Genomic DNA, 20,972 nt, shown 5'->3' on the forward strand with positions numbered 1-20,972 from the left:
TCCCTCCCACCCTCTCTTCCTAGTGAGGTGCTTTATACGTGTCTGCTCCTCACTACTGTTTGCAAGGCACAGGGTGACTGATTATTAATTCGTTCGTCTGGGGCTCTCTCTGAGGAAGCTGCATGGGCTGCACCACAGGGCTATTTGTAACCGGCAGCGACCTTTATTGCAAGGCAAGCGCAGGTGACAGCCCTCGTTGAAACAACCCATAAGGACCTTGCCCACTAATCTCCCCAGTCACGCTACTGCGAGACTGGTGGTTGGGGCGCTGGGGTGAAGTAGGGGTCCTGGACTGTTCACAGTTGGCCGCGGGGGAGGAGGGCAACTCCCCGAGCAAATATTTTTGCTGCCAGCTACACGAGGGTCAGTTATGTAACCAGCCCGCCTCGGCTCGCTCCTGCCTGGGTGAACCAGCGCACAAAGGCGTTACACGCATAGTGGTCACAAAGGGGAGTATCAACCCCCCCACGCCTGAAATCCCAACGGCCCCTTTTGAGAACTTGACAGGGGGGAGGAGGAGCCGGGAAAGAACGGCCGCCGGATTGACTCCGCCAATCATATTTGGAGTCTCTTGACTAGCCCGGCCGCCGGCCAATCAGGGCGGTCGAGGGAAGGCCGAGCTCACGTGGCGATGTGAAGGGGCGGGGGAAAGGGCAGTCGGGCGCTGGCTGGGGCCAGCGGCGGAGCGCGGGAATGTGGCCCCAGGGCCAGCTGCTCGCGGCGGTGGGCACTGGCGCGCTCCTGCTCCTCCTTCTCTCGCTGACGGTGAGGCAGCTGCTCAAGCAGAGGCGGCCGCCCGGTTTCCCGCCGGGGCCCCGGGGGCTGCCCCTCATCGGCAACATCTACTCGCTGGCCGCGGAGCAGCCGCATATCTATATGAAGAAGCAGAGCCAAGTCCATGGCCAGGTATTTCAGCACATCCTCGCCGACTACCAGCCTGGGGAGTGTTTGGGAGAGGGGCAGTAGGGACGATCCCCCACACCCCAGCCAAGAGCTAGGTGCATTGAACGGTGCACCAGACGCCACCATTCACCATGCAGGACGTGCCATCCCGGGGCACGTCCATTGCACCACCATTCACTGTGCAGGATGCCGCTTCCCAGGGGCACATCCTGGGACCACTAGTCACCATGCAGGATGCCCTGTCCTGGGGCGGGTCCATGGCACTGCTAGTCACCATGCAGGATGCCTCATCCCAGGGGCAGGTTCGTGGCACTGCTAGTCACCATGCAGGACGTGCCATCTTGGGGTGCTCCCATTGTGCCACTATTCACAGTGCAGGACACTCCTCCGGCAGGTGTCAAGACAGGCACTTTTTGTGATGCACAGTGGCACTCTGGAAAATGTCAAGAGCACCACTGTTCAGAGTGCAGGACCTGGAGTGGCCCTAGCTTTTTTGCCAGCCAGGGTGAAAAATGGTAGTGGCCAAGTCACAAAAGAAACAACTCACCGCCAACCAATCAGCAGAGGACGGGGGAAAGGCAAGCCAATTAATAAAAAAAAAATGTGAGCAGTACAGTGCCACCTTGAAGTTGGCACCCAGAGTGACCCATTCCTAGAACCTGTGCAGACCCCTCTTGGCGATGTTGAGAGCACCACTATTCTTGGCATACGATGCCCCACTGAGGGGACAGGGTCGCAACAGTGCCACTATTCAGGTTGCAGAATGCCCTCCTCCCCTGCCTCCCAAGATATGTCAAGAATGCCACCATTCCTGTGTCAGGCCTCTCTTCTAGTGGTGACAGCACCACTATTCACAATGCAGAACACACACTGGGGCTATAAAAATGCCACTATTCACAATTCACAATAAATTAAACAATAAATCACCAGGACCAGATGGTGTTCACCCAAGAGTTTTGAAGGAACTCAAATACGAAATTGTAGAACTACTAACTGTGGTGTGTAACCTATCCTTTAAATCAGCTTCTGTACCCAATAACTGGAGGATAGCTAATGTGACACCAATTTTTCAAAAAGGCTCCAGAAATGATCCTGGCAATTACAAGCCTGTAAACCTAATGTTAATACCAGCCAAACTGGTTGAAACTATAGTATAGAATAGCATTATCAGACACATAGACAAACACAATTTGTTGGGGAGGAATCAACACAGCTTTTGTAAAGGGAAATCATGCCTCAACAATCTATTAGGATTCTCTGAGGGGATCAAAAAATGTGGACAAGTGTGACCCAGGGGATATAGTGTACTTGGACTTTCAGAAAGCCTTTTTGACTAGGTCCCTCATCAAAGGCTCTTAAACAAGTAAGCAGTCATGAGATAAGAGGAAAGGTTCTCTTATAGATCTGTAACTGATTAAAAGAAAACAAAGAGTAGGAATAATTGGTCAGTTTTCAGAATGCAGAGAGGTAAATAGTGATGGCCCCCAGGGAGTCTGTCCTGGGTCCAGTACTATTCAATATTTCCACTTTCCGACTGCTCCCTGGCCCTCCTGTATCACATATCCCCCTACCTCTCCCCTCCGCTCAACACCATGGGGCTGGGCTACTTGGGACGAGAGACAGTGTTGTCGTGACAGTCCATCCGTGTTGCTGTGTTGTCTTCTGGCCCTGTGTTATATCCGGAAGTGGAAAGGTTGTGCATTCCTCTCCTTGTTTGTGTGCATCCATTGGAATGGGGCGTGGTCCATCACAAGGATTAATTACCGTCCAAGTAGATAGTACCATAGAATTTCCATGGCCCATTTAACTGCTAGGCATTCCTTTTCTACTACGGCATACAGTTGCTCCCTGGACAGGAGCTTTCAGCTGAGGTAAAGGATCGGGTGCTCCTCATCCTCCACCATCTGTGAAAGGATGGCCCCAAGTCTTACCTCCAAGGCATATATTTGTAGGATGAATTTCTTTTTGAAATCGGGGGCTGTGAGCACTTGATGACTGCAAAGGATCGTCGTTAGTTAAGTGGATCAAGGCAGCAAAAGAACTTTCACAGATTTATCTCCAGGTCACAAGCTCTTATCAGGTCCATCAGAGGTGCTGCCTTTGTGGTGAAGTGAGAGATGAACTGGCACTAATACCCCACCATCCCTAAGAATGCTCTGACTTGCTTCTTGAAGATCGAGTGGGGCCATTCCTGTATTGCCTCCACTTTGTTCCACTGGGGCTTCACCAGGCCCCTTCCGACTACATACCCAAGGTATCTGGCCTTAGCTAACCTGTTGCACATTTGGATGAGTTGGCGGTGAGGCAGGCCTGTCTAAGAGCATCTAGTACCACTTCCACTTTCCCCAGGTGCGTATCACAGTCAGGGCTATGGATTACCACATCATCTAAATAGGCGGCAGCATACTTGGCATGGAGTCGAAGTAATCTGTCCATCAATCGTTGGAAAGTTGCAGGGGCCCCATGGAGCCCAAAAGGGAGGATGGTATATTGGAAGAGGCTGTTGGGTATAGAGAGCGTTTTTTGACTTGGCATCCTCAGCCAGTGGGATCTGCCAGTAGCTTTTTGTCAAGTCCAAGGTGGTCAAGTATTGGGCCTTGCCTAACTGATCCACCAGCTCATCAATACTTGGTATCGGGTAGGCATCGAATTGGGATACCTCATTTAACTTCCGGAAATCATTACAAAACCTCAGGGTGCCATCAGGCCTGGGGACCAAGACAGTAGGACTGGACCACTGGCTGTGGGATTCCTCAGTCACCCCAAGTTCTAGCATCTTCCTTACTTCTGCCCTAATTTCTTTCTTTTTGCCTCTGGTATGCGATATGGTTTTGTTGTCACCCTTGCTCCGGGACGATGTGGTGTTGGATCAGTGTTGTACTGCCTGGTTGTGTGGAGAACACATCTTGGTTCTGCTGGATCATTTGACAACCTCTGTTCATTGTTCTGGGACTAATTCGGGGGATATCCTTACCTGCCCTTGTGGGCCATCTGCCTTGGGTGGAGCTGGCAGGACGGCCAGGCACGTTTCCCGATCGAGCCAGGGTTTCAGTCAGTTGATGTGGTAGATCTGCTCTGTCCTTTGGCAGTTTGGCTGCTTCACCTTATAATTCACTTATCCAATGGCTTCCATGATCTCCTAGGATCCATGCCAACTGGCCAGGAGCTCTCTTTCTGTTGTTGGTAACAGCACCAGCACCCATTCTCCTGGTTGAATGTTCTGTGTTTTTGCACAATGGTTGTAGTAGGTTCATTGGGCCCCTTGTGCTTTCTCCAAATGCTCTCATACTGTGGGGGTCACTTGGGCAATTTGTTTGAAGGGAGAGAATCCAGTAGATGCCTGGGGAACTTCTCATCAGATATGGTAGGAGGGTATCCCAGTATTTTCCATCTTGGGCCATGCTCTTGAGAGTGCAGATCATGCTCTTGAGAGTGCAGTTAAATTGCTTGACCAAACCATCTGTTTGGGGATGATAGACAGAGGTCCGCAAGGCTTGATTGCAGAGCAGAGTTGTCATGGTATAATTCCCCACTCTGAACCTTAGCGTTCAAAAGATGAGGTACCAGCATGAATTTCTCTAAGCTCAATTACCAGCTCAGTACTTGTAGCGCTGCCACCAACCAGGAATTCCAGTGCCTGGTACACTCTGGTCCCCCCCAAAACCTTGCCCGGGGACCTCCAAGACCCAATCCCTCTGGATCTTAACACAAGGAAAGTAAACCCTTTCCCTCACCGTTGCCTCTCCCAGGCTTCCCCTCCTTGGGTTACCCTGGAAGATTACTGTGATTCAAACTCCTTGAATCTTAAAACAGAGAGGAAAATTCACCTTCCCCCCTCCTTCTCTCCCCCCCCCAGACTCTCCCTGAGAGAGAAAGTAATCCTAACACATAGAGAAATTAACCTCTCTCCCCCTCCCCTCCTTTCTCCCCACCAATTCCCTGGTGAATCCAGACCCAGTCCCCTGGGGTCTCACTAGAATAAAAAAAACAGTCAGGTTCTTAAACAAGAAAAGCTTTTGATTAAAGAAAGAAAAAACAGTAAAAATTATCTTTGTAAATTTAAGATGGAATATATTACAGGGTCTTTCAGCTATAGACACTGGGAATACCCTCCCAGCCTAAGTATACAAGTACAAAGTAAAATCCTTTCAGCAAAATACAAATTTGAACTCCTTCCAGCCAAATACACATTTGAACTCCTCCCAGCCAAATACACATTTGCAAATAAAGAAAACAAACATAAGCCTAACTCGCCTTATCACCTAGTACTTACTATTTTGAATCTATAAGAACCTGTATCAGGGAGATTGGAGAGAAACCTGGTTGCACGTCTGGTGTCACTCAGAACCCAGAGAGGACAACAACCAAAAACTAACAGCACACACAAAAACTTCCCTCCCTCAAGATTTGAAAGTATCCTGTCCTCTGATTGGTCCTCTGGTCAGGTGACAGCCAGGCTTACTGATCTTGTTAACCCTTTACAGGCAAAAGAGATATGAAGTACTTTTGTTCTATTAACTCTTACTTATCTGTTTATGACAAGAGTACGTAAATCATTCATTACTCTTGACATGAAGGAAGTCCCTTGGTCTGTTAGGATCTCCTTAGGAATGCCTACCGTAGAGAAAACCTAGACCAGTTCTTTTGTGATCACCTTGAATGTGGGGTTTCTTAAAGGAATGGCTTCGGGGTACCATGTAGCTAGTCCAGGATGATGAGTATGCTACTTCCCCCCTGTATTGGCACTACCTGGTACAACAGATCCTGTTTGATTATATAGTATGGCCCTGGGCCTTTGGTTTTCCCTTCTTCTGGCACATCATTTACCTCTACTACCTACTCCCTCACATTCGCATGCAGTGGGTCATAGGCTTGGTCCTGCCCAAAACACTCGCATGCAGGACCAATCTGGCTTGATTCTATTGGATGGGGCTCCCCTTCTTCTCTTGGGGTGCTACTGCTTGTGCTGGGGGCCTTCTCTGGGTCTCCACTGGTCTGTGCTACCTTAAAGTTTCCCTGACAGGGCCTTCTCCCAACGAGGGCAGCTCTCTGGTTTGCTGCCAAAATCCTGGTTCCTAATCTTTTATCTGCCCTCCTTTGCCATCTAGATTTCCAGGACTTTCCAGGGGGTGAAAATATCTTTGGGGAAAACCCAGCAAAAATTGTGGTAGGGCCATCCATGGGCGCCTTGATCTCTGTTCTGGGTTTACTGCCCTCCTCTAACTCGATGTGGGGGAGTAGGTCTCGAACCTGGAAAAGTCCCTGCCAATTAAGACCAGGTAGAGGAGCTTGGGGACCACCCCTGCAGTCACCTTGGTAGTGTTCCCCTGGATCTCAATTTGTATTGGGATTGTGGGGTAGAAATTTACTGTGCCATGGAAACACGTCACTCTTGGCCCAGCTCAGTTGGTCTTGCCCCACTAACTTCCCTGAGAACAATGTGACAGCACTCCCAGAATCTACCAAAGCTATGGTCTGGATGCCATTCATCTTTACTGGCCTGATGTACTCATGTGGGGCCGTTGCAACCCCTACCAGGCTGATTAGGCCACATTGGTCCCTGGGATCCCCCAGATTGCATTGCATGGACTCCTCCCTGTTGGGGCACCTGGCTGCTATGTACCCCAACTCCCCACACTCATAACAGCGATATCTCATCCTGGAGGTTGCCCTCTGTCTTCGGCTCTCTGACCCGCTTCCCCAGTCCTCCCCCTCTGGACTCCCAGGTCCCTTTGGGGCCTCAGGCTGCTCCTTGGTGCCTGTTCTTCCAGCTATGACTTTCCTGTAGTTCTCGACGATCCGGGGCCTCGGGATTGGGACTGGTTTCCTGGAATGCCATGTTTCACCTCCCGGGGTTTTGAACAGTTCACGGGTTGTCAGTTGTCTCTGCACGAGGGTGACCAGTTCATCATAGGTGGAGGGGTCATTCTGACCTACCCAGGCTCAGAGGACCAACGGTAGTCCACTTGTATACTGGTCCACCACCAGGAGCTCCATCATTTTTTCAGAAGTGAGAGCCTCTGGGAGAAACAACTTCCGGGCCAGGTGGATTAGGTCAAACAGTTGTGACCACGGTGTCTTATCTTTGCAAGACTACCATTCATGGAGCCTCTGGGCTTGTAAGGCCGTTCATACCCCTGCCCTGGACGGGTCTGTGCCTTCAGCCAGGAGTAATCTGCCACCTCCTCTGCGGTCATATCATAGTAGGCCTTCTGAGTCTCCCTGCACAAAAATGGGGCAAGGATGCCTGACCACTGGTCTTGGGGCCAGGCCTTCCGCAGGGCTGTCCTCTTGAAGGCCAGGAGGTATTTCTCCACGTCATCCTCGTGGGTCATTTTCTGCAGACAGTAGCTGGCCCGTATGGTTTGCATCCCATCATACCTGCAGCTCAGCTCTGTAAGGGCCTTCACCTGGTTCTCTTGTTCCTGCAGCATGGCCCAATCTTGGGTGTCATGGGTCATCAGCAGGCAATTGGTCTGTTGTTGCAGCCGCCCAGGTAGCCTCCTGCTGGGTGGTGGCGGCTTGCGCCAGTGATTTGACCATGTCCCCCATCTTGGGGCAGGGTGGTCATGATCCACCATGGATTATGTTCACGGCGTGGAAATCCCATCACTGAAACCACGTGTGGCAAAATAGCTAATGTTGGTACGGTGGATCTCGTGCTTTTCTTGGCGGGGGGACTAAGACGCCACCTCTTGCCCCTGCTCTTGGGGTGCCAAGGGCCTTGCTAGTGGCCCAGGGTTTACTCCGCACTCCAGCTTCTCTCAACCCCTGCGGGTTTCTTACCCTCTTCCTCCCTTGGGTAGGGTTACCCTCGGTCCTTAAATGCTGCGAGGGGGTCTCCCCTACTTCAGTTCTCTGATCTTTCAAGTCTGAGCAATGCACCTCCAAGCTCCAGTCCTCTCTCCTTCCTCACACACCCTGACTGCCTGAAGCAGGGGGTTTTATTAGGTTCCTGACAGGGCCTTAATTTACTACAGGTGCTCCAATTTTCCTTAAGCAACTCTCCCTAGTCTACAGGGAACCATGCCTTAATTAGCTTAGTGCTTATATATTTTCCCTCTCCCACTGCTCCCTGGCCTTCCCTTATCACAGTGTATTCATAAATGTCCTGGAAAAAGGGGTAAACAGTGAAGTGACAAAGTTTGCAGAAGATACAAAATTACTCAAGATAGTTAAGTCCAAAGCAGACTGCAAAGAGTTACAAAGGGTCACAAAACTGAGTGACTGGGCAAAAAAATGGCAGATGAAATTCAGTGTTGATAAATGCAAAATCATGCACACTAGAAAACATAATCCCAACTGTTAATACAGAATGATGGGATCTAATTTATCTGTTACCATTCAAGAAAGAGATCTGGGAGTCATTGTGGATAGTTCTCCGAAAACATCTGCTCAATGTGCAAAAGCAGTCAAAAAAGCTAACAATGTTAAGAACCATTAGGAAAGGGATAGATAATAAGATAGAAAATATCAGAATGCCACTATATAAATCCATGGTATGCCCATACCTTGAATACTGTCTACAGTTCTGGTGACCCTATCTCATAAAAGATATTAGCATTGGAAAAGGTACAGAGAAAGGCAAAAAAAATGACTAAGGGTATGGAACAGCTTTTGTGTGAGGAGAGATTAAAAAGACTGGGACTTTTCAGCTTGGAAAAAGATGACTAAAGGGGATATGATAGAGGTTTATAAAATCATGACTGATGTGAGAAAGTGAATAAGGAATTGTTATTTACTCCTTCACATAACACAAAACCAGGGGTCACTCAATGAAATAAACAGCAGATTTCAAACAAACAAACAAACAGAAAGTACTTCTTCACATAACGCACAGTCAACCTGTGGAACTTGTTGCCTTGGGATCGTGGGAAGGCCTATATAGGGGTTCAAAAAAGAACTAGATAAGTTCATGGAGGATAGGTCCCTCGATGGATATTAGGCAAGATGGTCAGGGGTGTCCCTAGCCCAGGGATCAGCAACCTTTGGCATGCGGCCTGCTAGGGTAAACACCCTGGTGGGCCGGGCTGGTTTGTTTACCTGCCATATCTGCAGGTTCGGCCGATCACAGCTTCCACTGGCCGTGGTTCGCTGTCCCAGGCCAATGGAGGCTGCAGGAAGTGGCGCAGGCTGTGTGCCAAAGGTTGCCGATCCCTGCCCTAGTCTTTGATTGCCAGAAGCTGGGAGTGGATGACAGGGATCACTTGATGATTGCCTGTTCTGTTCATTCCCTCTGAAGCATCTGACATTGGCTACTTTCAGAAGACAGGGTTTTTGGCTAGATGGACCATTGGTCTAATGCACTATGGCCATTCTTATGTTAATGCACAATGTCCCTATTCATGGCACAGGAAGCCTATCCAAGTTGCGTCAAGAGCACTGCTATTTATCACATAGGATGTCTCTCCCCAGGTTGTCGAGAGCACCACCATTCATGGTGCAGAATTCCCCTGGGGAGAGTCACAAGCCCTGCTATTTATGATATAGGACACCCCTCTGAGAGGGCAGGATGTGTCAAATCCCACTCTTTACAGCACAACATGTCTATCCCTGGGGTAGGGAGTGTCGAGGATCGCACTATTCATAGCACAGTAATCAACCTTGGTGTATGTAGGTAGTACTGTTACTTATGGCACAGCAAAGTTTTTCTATCTCTGGCATTAATACTGTAATCAAACACAGGGCAGCACGCTTTGCTGGGAGCCATCCAGTTCAACACCAAACATGGTGCAGCCTGGCTCATGGCTGGGCACTGAAACCACTGCTAAACATGATGCGTACACCACAGTATAGGGCATTGAGACCTTAGTTACATGTAATATAGTACGTGATGTTTTGATAAATGCAATAGAATAACTAAGTGCAGCATGTGGAGACATCCATTATTCACAGGATGGTGCAGCACAGCTTTACACAGGACATAGCATGCACTGATGCAAGTGTGAAGACCTTGGCAAAGAATAAGCATAAGGTGACATTGTACATAGCTCACCACATAGCTTTAAGACCTTTGTTAAATCTTTTGACACAGTATCAAGATAGTTTCAAAATATGTATTCCAGTGAAGTACCATATACCTCTCACCTGTAACTTTGAAACGTTTGCCAGTTATATATGGCACCATCTCTCTCACTCTGCAACTTTGAGAACTTTGTATGTTTGCTCCTCCCCTAATCTAGGAATTCCTGAAATCATTGACTATCATGTTACTGAAAGAGACAATTTATTTGCTTACTTAGAAGTATCAAGTCCATTTGTATTTTAAAAATTAAGATGAAAAATTACAGAGCAGATAAAGTCCATACATTCATACATATATTTATATATAATTATTTAAGTAAGGATATTAGTGGGTGTTAGCAATGACTTTCCCTCACTACCCCACTCTTACCTTGCCCTGTAACCATGGGACTCTTGTTTCTAGATATGTAATGTATTCGCTGGCTGTACTTAACCCTTCCATGTATTTTTCTGTGGATCATGTTATCGTTTGCTAAAAATATTATATCTGCCTTACTCTGCAGCTTTGAGACATTTAATAATATCATCAAGACTATTGAAATTACAGGTAAATATTAACTAAAATGAAGGTCACCATTTGCCACTGAGACCAGAGGTGCTGGGACAGTTTTTATAGTGAGGGTTCTGAGAGCCATTAAACCAAATTGTAAACCCTGTATATAATGGAAACCACTTTAAGCCAGGGGGTGCAACAGCACCCTTAATTCCAGTACCTATGATTGAGACACAAGTAATCTTGTTAAGCAAAAAACAAGTTACATATATTACATACATTGGACTTTATTGCACATTTCCAGTGGAAAACTAGTAGGAGGGGATTAAAGAGGGTGAAACCTAAAGATCTCTCCTGAATTGTTCTGTCAGAGGGAAGTCTCACTCTCATGCTCTGCCAATCATCTGTGTCATCAGTAGCTTCCTTGTGACAGGGTATACCAATAATTTGCCAGCCACTGCTGGAGGCCCACCATCTTTGCACAATCTGCCCTAAGAAGGTGTCCTACTGGAGGGGAAAAGCAGCAAGTTCAGATCTATAGGGATACCTAGAGAGGCGTCACATCATCAGCTACAGGCAGAACCAGCGGAAGTTGGTCTTCTGGCACTTAGAAAGGCCAGGGGCAGGCGGAGGCCAATTGGAGCTCTGTGGCCAGATAAAAAGGGCTGTTTTTTTCTACTAGGAGCCTGTTTAGAGTGAAGTCAGGACAGGGAAGGAAGGTTTTCCCTGCTGTAAACCCAGTAACTGCCTCAGTCAGGGGACCTTGACGACACTGACCTTGGATTTCTATGAAAGATTAGTGTTTATATTACAAAGTTTAATGCCCAGGTGGCTATTCTGAGTTGAGATTTTATTCCTTTCTGTTAACCCTGGAAGGGGTCTGGACTGATTGCTGGCCTGACCAGAGGGCTAGGACACAGATGCAGCAGACCAATGTGGAACCAGGACTCAGGTGTACACTAGAGAGGAAGAGTCCCTGAAATGCTGCGTCCTGACATGGAGGGGCATTTTTATGGTGAGTGCACATTATAATACATGGAACCAGAAGTGGTGATGGTCCTCAAAGGAGACAATGGAAGATTTGTTAAGGCTTTTTGCTTGACAACAGCAAGCCCATGCTGAGGCTCAGTGACTGTTCCTAAAGGGACAACAAGAAGCCCAATGGACAGCCTTGAGCGACATCAACTATAGCAACAACAGCAACAGAGAGTTTCAGGAATCAGTGCTTCTGTGGATAGCTAGCCTATCCCTGTCTGGAACAGTACCACTAAGGCCAGGCCTGACCTTGCCAAGTTGGGGCCAGATGATGACCCAAAGGCATACCTGGTCATATTTGAGTGGATAGCCCAATGAGCTAAGAGTATCTGAGCTGCTTGTCTTTTGCCTTTGCCTTTGCTATCTGGGGAAGATCAGGCCTCCTGCCAGGCCCTTGACAATGAGAAAGCTAAAGAATATGACACCATAATGAATCATAGAATATTAGGGTTGGAAGGGACCTCAGGAGGTCATCTAGTCCAACCCCCTGCTCACAGCAAGACCAATCCCCAGACAGATTTTTGCTCCAGATCCCTAAATGACTATTATCAGATGGGTGTGTCCCCAGAGACATATCAACACTGATTCTGGACAGAACCTTTTTCTTCTGCATCACGATCCCACATCATGGTCCAATGCCTGAAGGACTGAGCTATCCATTGGCTCTGTCCAGAGTCCTGCGTTGCACTAGACATTATAGACTCAGCGATCATTGAGTCAGAACTGAGTTCTCTTGCAAAATGCCAACTCAATAGCAGTTCCCATCCAGATCATTGCAGATTATCTGGCTAAAGGTTGGCCCAGTAAAACTAATCACTTCAAACCAGATGGCTCACAGACACAGCCCTAAGATGAGAAAGGCACTGTCGAGCCCCCAGCAGATTTCAGGAGCAAGTGGAGGCCAGCTAATGGACTCCATAACGCAAACCAAATTGTTGCAACACGGGATGTTGATCACATCTCCAGGAGAGGCCTACTGAGAGTTGCAATCAAAAGCTGGTAATGCAGGCTTTCCTAGCAATCACATTGATTATGTTTGTTACGGGAAGCCAGGACCTATCACTCATTCATGTCCCCGATGGAATGTGACCTCATGGACTGTAGAATCATAGAACTTAGAGCTCTGATCAAGCAATTGACAAGCATATATAGTCCCAGTACATCTTGGCAGGCAAACAGCCTTGGGCTTATTAGGCCCAGGGTTTTCCATATCTTTAGTCTGGGAAACCTTTTGTGACCCAGAGTTCTCTGATATGATGATTCAGTACAGGTTATCTGCATACATGAGGACATTTGCTCCTGTGGGGATAAGCCTCTGTCAACCTGCTCTTTTCTTGTGGCACTTCATGCACTACATTGAGGGGGGTTTTGTCCTTTGAATTATTGTATGGCTGACAGTCCTGGGGAATTCTAGTTATCCTTAGAGAAGCCTGGGAAGAATAACCATACCACTTCCAAAATGTACTACATTATGTCATGTGGATGTGGGAATGGCTGGGTCTCATGAGACAATTTGCTCAAGAAAATGTACTGCAAGACCAGCAAATACAGGTCTGACACTATGATAAAGGTGCTCAAGAGAGGGTTTATTAGCCCAGGGATCTAGTACTAGTCCCCAATATGGAAATTAAACATTTGGCCAAATGGCATTGTCCATACCAGGTCATTTGGCGAGGGCGACTGTGAGATCAGATTTATCATGTTTATCTGTTAAAACCATGGTGAGCCAAGAAAACCTTTGTATAGATCCCCGAGATCTCCCTGTTCTCCTGTACCACAGGTAGAGCCTCCAGTGCCCCCGATGTATCAGTAGTAGTAGATCTTGCCTCACATTTATTCTGGATAACCAAGAACCTCTTGGAGCACTATTCATTGTTCTCCTCCCTGCCAGGCACGTCCTGGCACACCAAATTCTGACAAACCCAAGGACAAAGCCTGAACATAAAACCCATCAAATCTCTAAGAAGCTTCATGGAGTTGTGTAGTGGGAGGTACAGTTAATGCTGGAACTCATAGTCACTGAGGAGTCCAGAAGTCCCTGGTGCAGTCCTGTGGTGCTATTACCTAAACCAGACAACACCATCTGGTGCTGCATAGATTTCTGGATTCTATCCTAGTTTGAAACTTATCCAGTGCCCCAGGTAGATGAGCTGCTCGATCATTTAGGGAAGGTAAGGTATATTATAACACCATACTTGACAAAAGGATACTGGCAAATACCCCTTACACTAGATTTGAGGGAAAAAGTAGCATTTGCCATGCCCCTGAGGCTTTTTCAGTTCATCCCATGTCCTTTGGTTTGCATGGGGCCCCAGCTGCTCATGGACCATGTGGTTTGCCACCAGTTTGCAGCAGTATACCTTGGCAATGTGGTTATTTTCAGCACAGACTGATGGTCACACTTGGTCCTTGTGGCATCTGTACTAGTTGCTGGGGGAGGCTGGTCACAGCAAACCCCCAAAAATGCAAATTTGGCATGCAAGAGACTAAATATCTTTGATTGCTTATGGGAAATGGCTGAACTTATTCTCTTGAGAACAAGAGAGAAGCCTTGAAGAAAACCCTGGTCCCTAAGACCAAGGAGCAAGTGTGGGGTTTTCTAGGACTGACAAGTTATTCTCATTGCTTCATTCCACAATTTGCCACCCTAGCAACATCTTTGACTAAACCTAGAAAGTCATCCACACCAGTGATATTGTGTACCAGGGAGTGTGAGGGAGTCTTTGAAAAGATTAAGGGACATTTTATGGAGGCGACCCATGCTCCAGTACCCAGACTTCTGGCTACCGTTTATTCTTCAAACAGATGCATCGGAAGTTGGCCTAGGAGTTGTATTAGTATACAACTCCCAAGAAGTGTGTTGCGGGATACACTCATCACTAGTGTCACCTCCCCGTGGTCTCTCTGGGAATTAGCTCTCACCTGGCATTGCACTCTCCTCTGCTGGTGTCTTTCCCATCGTCCTCTTATCCTTCTCGCTCCAGGAACTGCAGCCTCATTTCTGTGACTCAGCCCTCCAGCCAGGTCAGTCCATGGTTCCCCTTTCTGGGAGGTGTAACAAAGTCTTTCCAGACCAAATCATCACAGGCAGTCCACTGTCGTCTGCACATTCAGTGCCATGTCCCCAGTGGCTGGTAGGGGAACCCAGGCCCGGGGAATAGGTATGGTGTCTGTGCCTCCTTAAAGTGGATGCAAGTGATGAAAGACGCCAGTCCACATATCACAAGATGGTACCTGGTGATACAGCCCTGTGCATTCCATATATGTCACCGGTCAGGAATACAACATGGAAATACAGATTTCTTTTCATAGGAACAGGAGATAAGACCCATGGATCCATGTGGGATGAGGTGTGTGATGAGGTGTACCAAGCATTTGTTGCCCCCTGTTGGGGCCCCCAGAGTCTTGACACACCCCACCATGAGAAAATATCCCACTGGAAGGGAAGAGCACTGAGTTCATCCCACCAGGAGATGACTAAAGAAGTCTCTCATGATGAGCTGCAGCAGAACCAGTGAGAATTGGTCTTCTGGCATCTAGAAGGGGCTGAGTGGGCTAGCTGAAAAGGGTGGGCTTCTTCTACTAGGGGCCATTTCTGGGTGGAGTCAGGATAGGGAAGGACTCTCCCTGCTATAACCCAAGTAACCTAACATTAACAGCACTGGCCTTAGGTATCTATGAAGGGCTAGTGTTTATATTAAAGATTTAAATGCCTAGGTGTCTATTTTGAATTAAGATTTTCTGTTATCCCTGGAAGAGGTCTGGACTGAGAGCTGGGCAGGCTGGAGGAACAACAACTTAGGGAGGGACTGGAGAGGATGAGTCCCTGCAATGCAGTGTCCTGCCTGGTGAGGGAAGTGTTCTGGTGGTGAGGGCACACTATAACATTCCTAATTTCCTGACAAAATTATTATTTATTATTTGTGTTGCCATAGTGCCTAGAATCCCTAGTCATGGACCAGGACCCCATCATGCTAGGCACTATACAAACACAGAACAAAAAGACAATCTCCTGCCCCAAGGAGCTTACAATCTATGTATAACACAAGAGAAAACAAATGGAAATATAGACAGAGGGGAGTACAAGTAAACAATGTCAGCATAATAGGCACTGACAGCATTGTCATGTATTTTGTAGGCATTACAGCAGAGGAGAGACTGAGGAGGGATTTGAAGGTGGATAATGAGGTTGTTTTGTGGATATGTATGGGGAGCACCTCCCAAGCATGTGGGGTAACATGAAAAAACATGAATTTTTTTTAATTTTTTTTTTTAATTTAGGAAGTGGGTATTGGAGGCTGGCATTGTTGGTTGAATGGAGGCAAGCATAGACCGCTCAATAGTGAATGAGAGCTATGAGATAGGTATTTAGGAAACTCAGGGAATTGGTAAGTACGATCCCATGGGATGCAACTCTAAGAGGAAAAACAGTTTGAGAAAGTTGGCAGTTTTTGAAAGACATTATTAAGAGCATAAGAGCAAACTATCTCAAGGCACAGGAAAAGGTCGGAAGTATGGCACGAGTCTGTCTGGCTTAACCAGGAGATCTTCAATGATCTGAAACTCAAAAAAAGAGACCTATAAAAAGTGGAAACTAGGTCCACTTATAAAGAATGAATATAAACAAACAACACAAGCATGTAGGGACAAAATTAGAAAGGCCATGGCACAAAATGAGATTAAACTAGCCAGAGACATAAAGGGTAAAAAGAAAACATTCTACAAATACATTAGAAGCAAGAGGAAGACCAAGGACAGGGCAGGCCCATTATTCAATGAGGGGGAAAGACAACAGCAGAAAATGTGGAAATGGTAAAAGTGCTAAATGACTGTTTTGTTTTAGTTTTCACCAAAAAGATTAGTAGTGATTTGATGTCTAGTGAACGCCAGTGAAAAGAGGAAGTAGTGGGGGGAGGGATAGCTCAGGGGTTTGATCATTTGCCTACTAAACCCAGGGTTGTGAGTTCAATCCCTGAGGGGGCCATTAAGGGAACGGGGGTAAAAATCTGGGGATTGGTCCTGCTTGGAGCAGGGGGTTGGACTAGATGACCTCCTGAGGTCCCTTCCAACCCTAATAGTCTATGATTCTAGTATCTGAGGCTAAAATAGAGAAAGAACAAGTTAAAAATTACTTAGACAAGTTACATGTCTTCTAGTTGGCAGGTCCTGATGAAATACATCCTAGAATACTCAAGGAGCTGAAGTGAGGATATATCTAAGCTGTTAGTGATTATCTTTGAAAACTTATGGAAGACTGGAGACATTTCAGAAGACACAAGAGGGCAAATATAGTGCCAGTCTATAAAAAGAGGAATAAGGACAACCCAGGGAATAACATTCCAGTCAGTTTAACTTCAGTACCCGGAACGAGAATGGAGCACATAATCAAGCAATCAATTTGCAAACACCTAGAAGATAATAAAGTGATAAGGAACAGTCAATATGGATTTGTCAAGAACAAATCACGCCAAACCATCCCAATAGCTTTTTTTGACACCGTAACAAGCCTTGTGGATGAGGGGAAGTGGTAGATGTGGTATATCTTGACTTTAGTAAGACTTTTGATACTGTGTCGCATGACCTTCTCATAAACAAACTAAGGAAATGAAACCTAGATGGAGCTTCCAGAAGGTGGGTGCATAATCGATTGGAAAACCATTCCCAGAGTGTAATTATCAGTGGTTCACAGTTAAACTGGAAAGGCATACTGAGTGGGGTCCCGCGGTGATTGGTCCTGGGTCTGGTTCTGTCCAATATCTTCATAAGTGATTTAGATAATGGCATAGAAATACACTTACAAAGTATGAGGACAATACCAAGCTGGAAATTGTTACAAGTGCGTTTGAGGATAGGATTAAAATTAAAAATGATCTGAACGAACTGGAGAAATGGTCTGACATAAATAGGATGAAATTCAATAAGGACAAATGCAAAGTACTCCACTTAAGAAGGAATAATCAATTGCACACATACAAAATAGGAAATTAGTTCCTAGGGAGGAGTACGGCGGAAAGGGATCTGTGGGTTAGAGTGGATCACAAGCTAAATATGAGTCAGCTGTGTAACACTTTCCAAAAAAAAAAGCTAACCTAATTCTGGGATGTATTAGCAGGAGTGTTGTTAAGAAAGATATGAGAAATAATTGTTCTGCTCTACTCTGCACTGATAAGGCCTCAGCTGGAATATTGTGTCCAGTTCTGTGCACATTTCAGGAAAGAGGTAGACAAATTGGATATGTCTAGAGGAAAGCAACAACAATGATTAAAGGTCTAGAAAACATGATCTATGAGGAAAGATTGAAAAAAATTGGGTTTGTTTAAATGACTGGTTCTTGGAGCAGCTGGTACAGAAACCCACAAGGGGAGAGACAGTTCTCGATTTAGTCCTGAATGGAGTGCAGAATCTGGTCCAAGAGGTAACTATAACAGGACCACTTGGAAATAGTGACCATAATATAACAACATATAACATTCCTGTGGTGGGAAAAACACCTCAACAGCCCGACACAGTGGTATTTAATTTCAGAAAGGGGAACTATGCAAAAATGAGGAGGTTAGTTAAACAGAAATTACGAGGTACAGTGACTAGAGTGAAATCCTTGCAAGCTGCATGAACACTTTTCAAAGACACCATAATAGAGGCCCAACTTAAATGTATACCCCAATTAAAAAACACAGTAAAAGAACTAAAAAAGAGCCACCGTGTAAAAGAAGCAGTGAGAGATAAAAGGTATCTTTTAAAAAGTGGAAGTCAAATCCTAGTGAGGTAAATAGAAAGGAGCATAAACACTGCCAAATTAAGTGTAAAAATGTAATAAGAAAAAGCCAAAAAGGAGTTTGAAGAACGGCTAGCCAAAAACTCAAAAGATAATAAAGTGTTTTTTTAAGTACATCAGAAGCAGGAAGCTTGCTACACAATCAGTGGGGCCCCTGGATGATCAAGATACAAAAGAAACACTTAAAGATGATAAAGTCATTGCGGAGAAACTAAATGAATTTTTTGCTTCAGTCTTCGTGGCTGAGGATATTAGGAAGATTCCCAAACCTGAGCCATCCTTTGTAGGTGACAAATCTGAGGAATTATCACAGATTAAAGTGTCACTAGAGGAGGTTTTGGAATTAATTGATAAACTCAACATTAACTAGTCACCGGGGCCAGATGGCATTCACCCAAGAGTTCTGAATGAACTCAGATGTGAAATTGCAGAACTATTAACTTTGGTTTGTAACCTGTCCTTTAAATCGGCTTCTGTACCCAGTGACTGGAAGATAGCTAATGTAACGCCAATATTTAAAAAGGGCTCTAGAGCCGATCTGGCAATTACAGACTGGTAAGTCTAATGTCAGTACTGGGCACATTAGTTGAAACAATAATAAAGAATAAAATTGTTGGACACATACAAGAACATAAATTGTTGGCAAAAGTCAACATGGTTTCTGTAAAGGGAAATCATGTCTTACTAATCTATTAGAGTTCTTTGAAGGAGTCAACAAACATGTGGAGAAGGGGGATCCAGTGGACACAGTGTACTTAGATTTCCAGAAAGCATTTGACAAGGTCCCTCACCAAAGGCTCTTATGTAAATGAAGTTGTTATGGGATAAAAGGGAAGATCATTTCATGGATTGAGAACTGGTTAAAGACAGGGAACAAAGGGTAGGAATAAATGGTAAATTCTCAGAATGGAGAGGGGTAACAAGTGGTGTTCTCCAAGGGTCAGTCCTAGGATTGATCCTATTCAACTTATTCATAAATGATCTGGAGAAAGGGGTAAAAAGTGAGGTGGCTAAGTTTGCAGATGATACTAAACTGCTCAAGATAGTTAAGACCAAAGCAGACTGTGAAGAACTTCAAAAAGATCTCACAAAACTAAGTGATTGGGCAACAAAATGGCAAATGAAATTTAATGTGGATAAATGTAACACATCGGAAAAAACTAACCCCAACTATACATATAATATGATGGGGGCTAATTTAGCTACAACTAATCAGGAAAGAGATCTTGGAGTCATCATGCATGGCTCTCTGGAGACGTCCATGCAGTGTGCAGTGGCAGTCAAAAAAGCAAACAGGATGTTAGGAATCATTCAAAAAGGGATGGACAGTAAGACAGAGAATATCTTATTGCCCTTATATAAACCCATGGTAGGCCATCAGCTGGAATGCTGCGTACAGATGTGGTCTCCTCATCTCAAAAAAGATATATTGGCATTAGAAAAGCTTCAGAGAAGAGCAACTAAAATGATTAGGAGTTTGGAACAGGTCCCATATGGGGAGAGATTAAAGAGGCTAGGACTTTTCAGGTTGGAAAAGAGGAGGCTAATGGGGGACATGACAGAGGTATATAAAATCATGAATGGTGTGGAGAAAGTGAATAAAGAAAAGTTATTTACTTGTTCCCATAATATAAGAACTAGGGGGCACCAATGAAATTAATAGGCAGCAGGTTTAAAACAAATAAAAGGAAGTTCTTCATCACACAGCGCAGAGTCAACCTGTGGAACTCCTTGCCTGAGGAGGTTGTGAAGGCTAGGGCTATAACAGGGTTTAAGAGAGAACTAGATAAATTCATGGAGGTTAAGTCCATTAATGGCTATTAGCTAGGATGGGTAAAGAATGGTGTCCCTAGCCTCTGTTTGTCAGAAGGTGGAGATGGATGGCAGGAGAGAGATCATTTGATCATTACCTGTTAGGTTCACTCCCTCTGGGGCACCTGGCATTGGTCACTGTCGGTAGACAGGATACTGGGCTGGATGGATCTTTAATCTGACCCAGTATGGCCATTTTATGTTCTAACCTAAATGAAGCCAAAGATATGGAGACAGATATGAGTCAAGGAAGCCAGCAGAGTATCAGAAACCTGGAAAAATCTCTCACTGGATGGGCTCAGGCGTTTGATCACAAATTGAGGTGGTTCAAAAGTTTTGTATTTTTTTAAGCAGAATTTTTTTTATCGTTTCTTTAAACAATCAAACACAGCAAGCAGCAAATATTTGTCCACACACTTCTGAAACCCCAAACCATGTTCAGGTTTTGGCAGACTAATTTCAGGTTTTAAATTAAAAAAACCACAACAAATTTTGAAGGAAAGCAGACATTGTCCGTGATTTTTTCTGCTTTTTAAAAACCCCTAGGTTTTGATCCAAAAAAAGTTTTGATGGAAAATATTTGTCCAATGCTTTTAATGAGCTTTAGTGTCTTTTAGCAGTAGCTGATGCTGAGACCTTGAAAAGGTATCACTTGAAAAGAAATTTTCTCAAAACTGGGTTTGTGCCGAGATGCTGAAGGGTTTTAAATGTTTAGTTTTCCCAGGGCTGCCTGGGATAGGGGGGGACAAGTGGGGCAATTTGCTCTGGGCCCCACAGGGGCCCTATGAGAATATAGTATTCTATAGTATGGCAGCTGCTTACTGAGGGTTCAGCTCTGCAGGCAGAAGTGCAGAAGGGTGGCATGGTATGGAGACCCAGGGTTACATAGTTTCATCACCATGCCTTTCTTCTCACTTGTAGAGATGGTTC

The 20,972-nt window shown here is 45.7% G+C and overlaps 1 protein-coding gene across 1 annotated transcript in view; it reads left to right on the forward strand.

Annotated features, from left to right (window-relative positions):
* The first annotated feature begins 693 nt into the window (after nucleotides 1-693).
* Nucleotides 694-20,972, forward strand: part of LOC127051786 (vitamin D 25-hydroxylase) — a 36,888-nt gene continuing 16,609 nt past the window's right edge. Inside the window, exon 1 of the mRNA XM_050954560.1 lies at nucleotides 694-906. Within this exon, the coding sequence (XP_050810517.1) occupies nucleotides 694-906 (213 nt within the window). The remainder of the gene's footprint in view (nucleotides 907-20,972) is intronic.

Source organism: Gopherus flavomarginatus, chromosome 5 (assembly GCF_025201925.1).
Source record: "Gopherus flavomarginatus isolate rGopFla2 chromosome 5, rGopFla2.mat.asm, whole genome shotgun sequence".
Taxonomy (NCBI): Eukaryota; Metazoa; Chordata; order Testudines; family Testudinidae; genus Gopherus; species Gopherus flavomarginatus.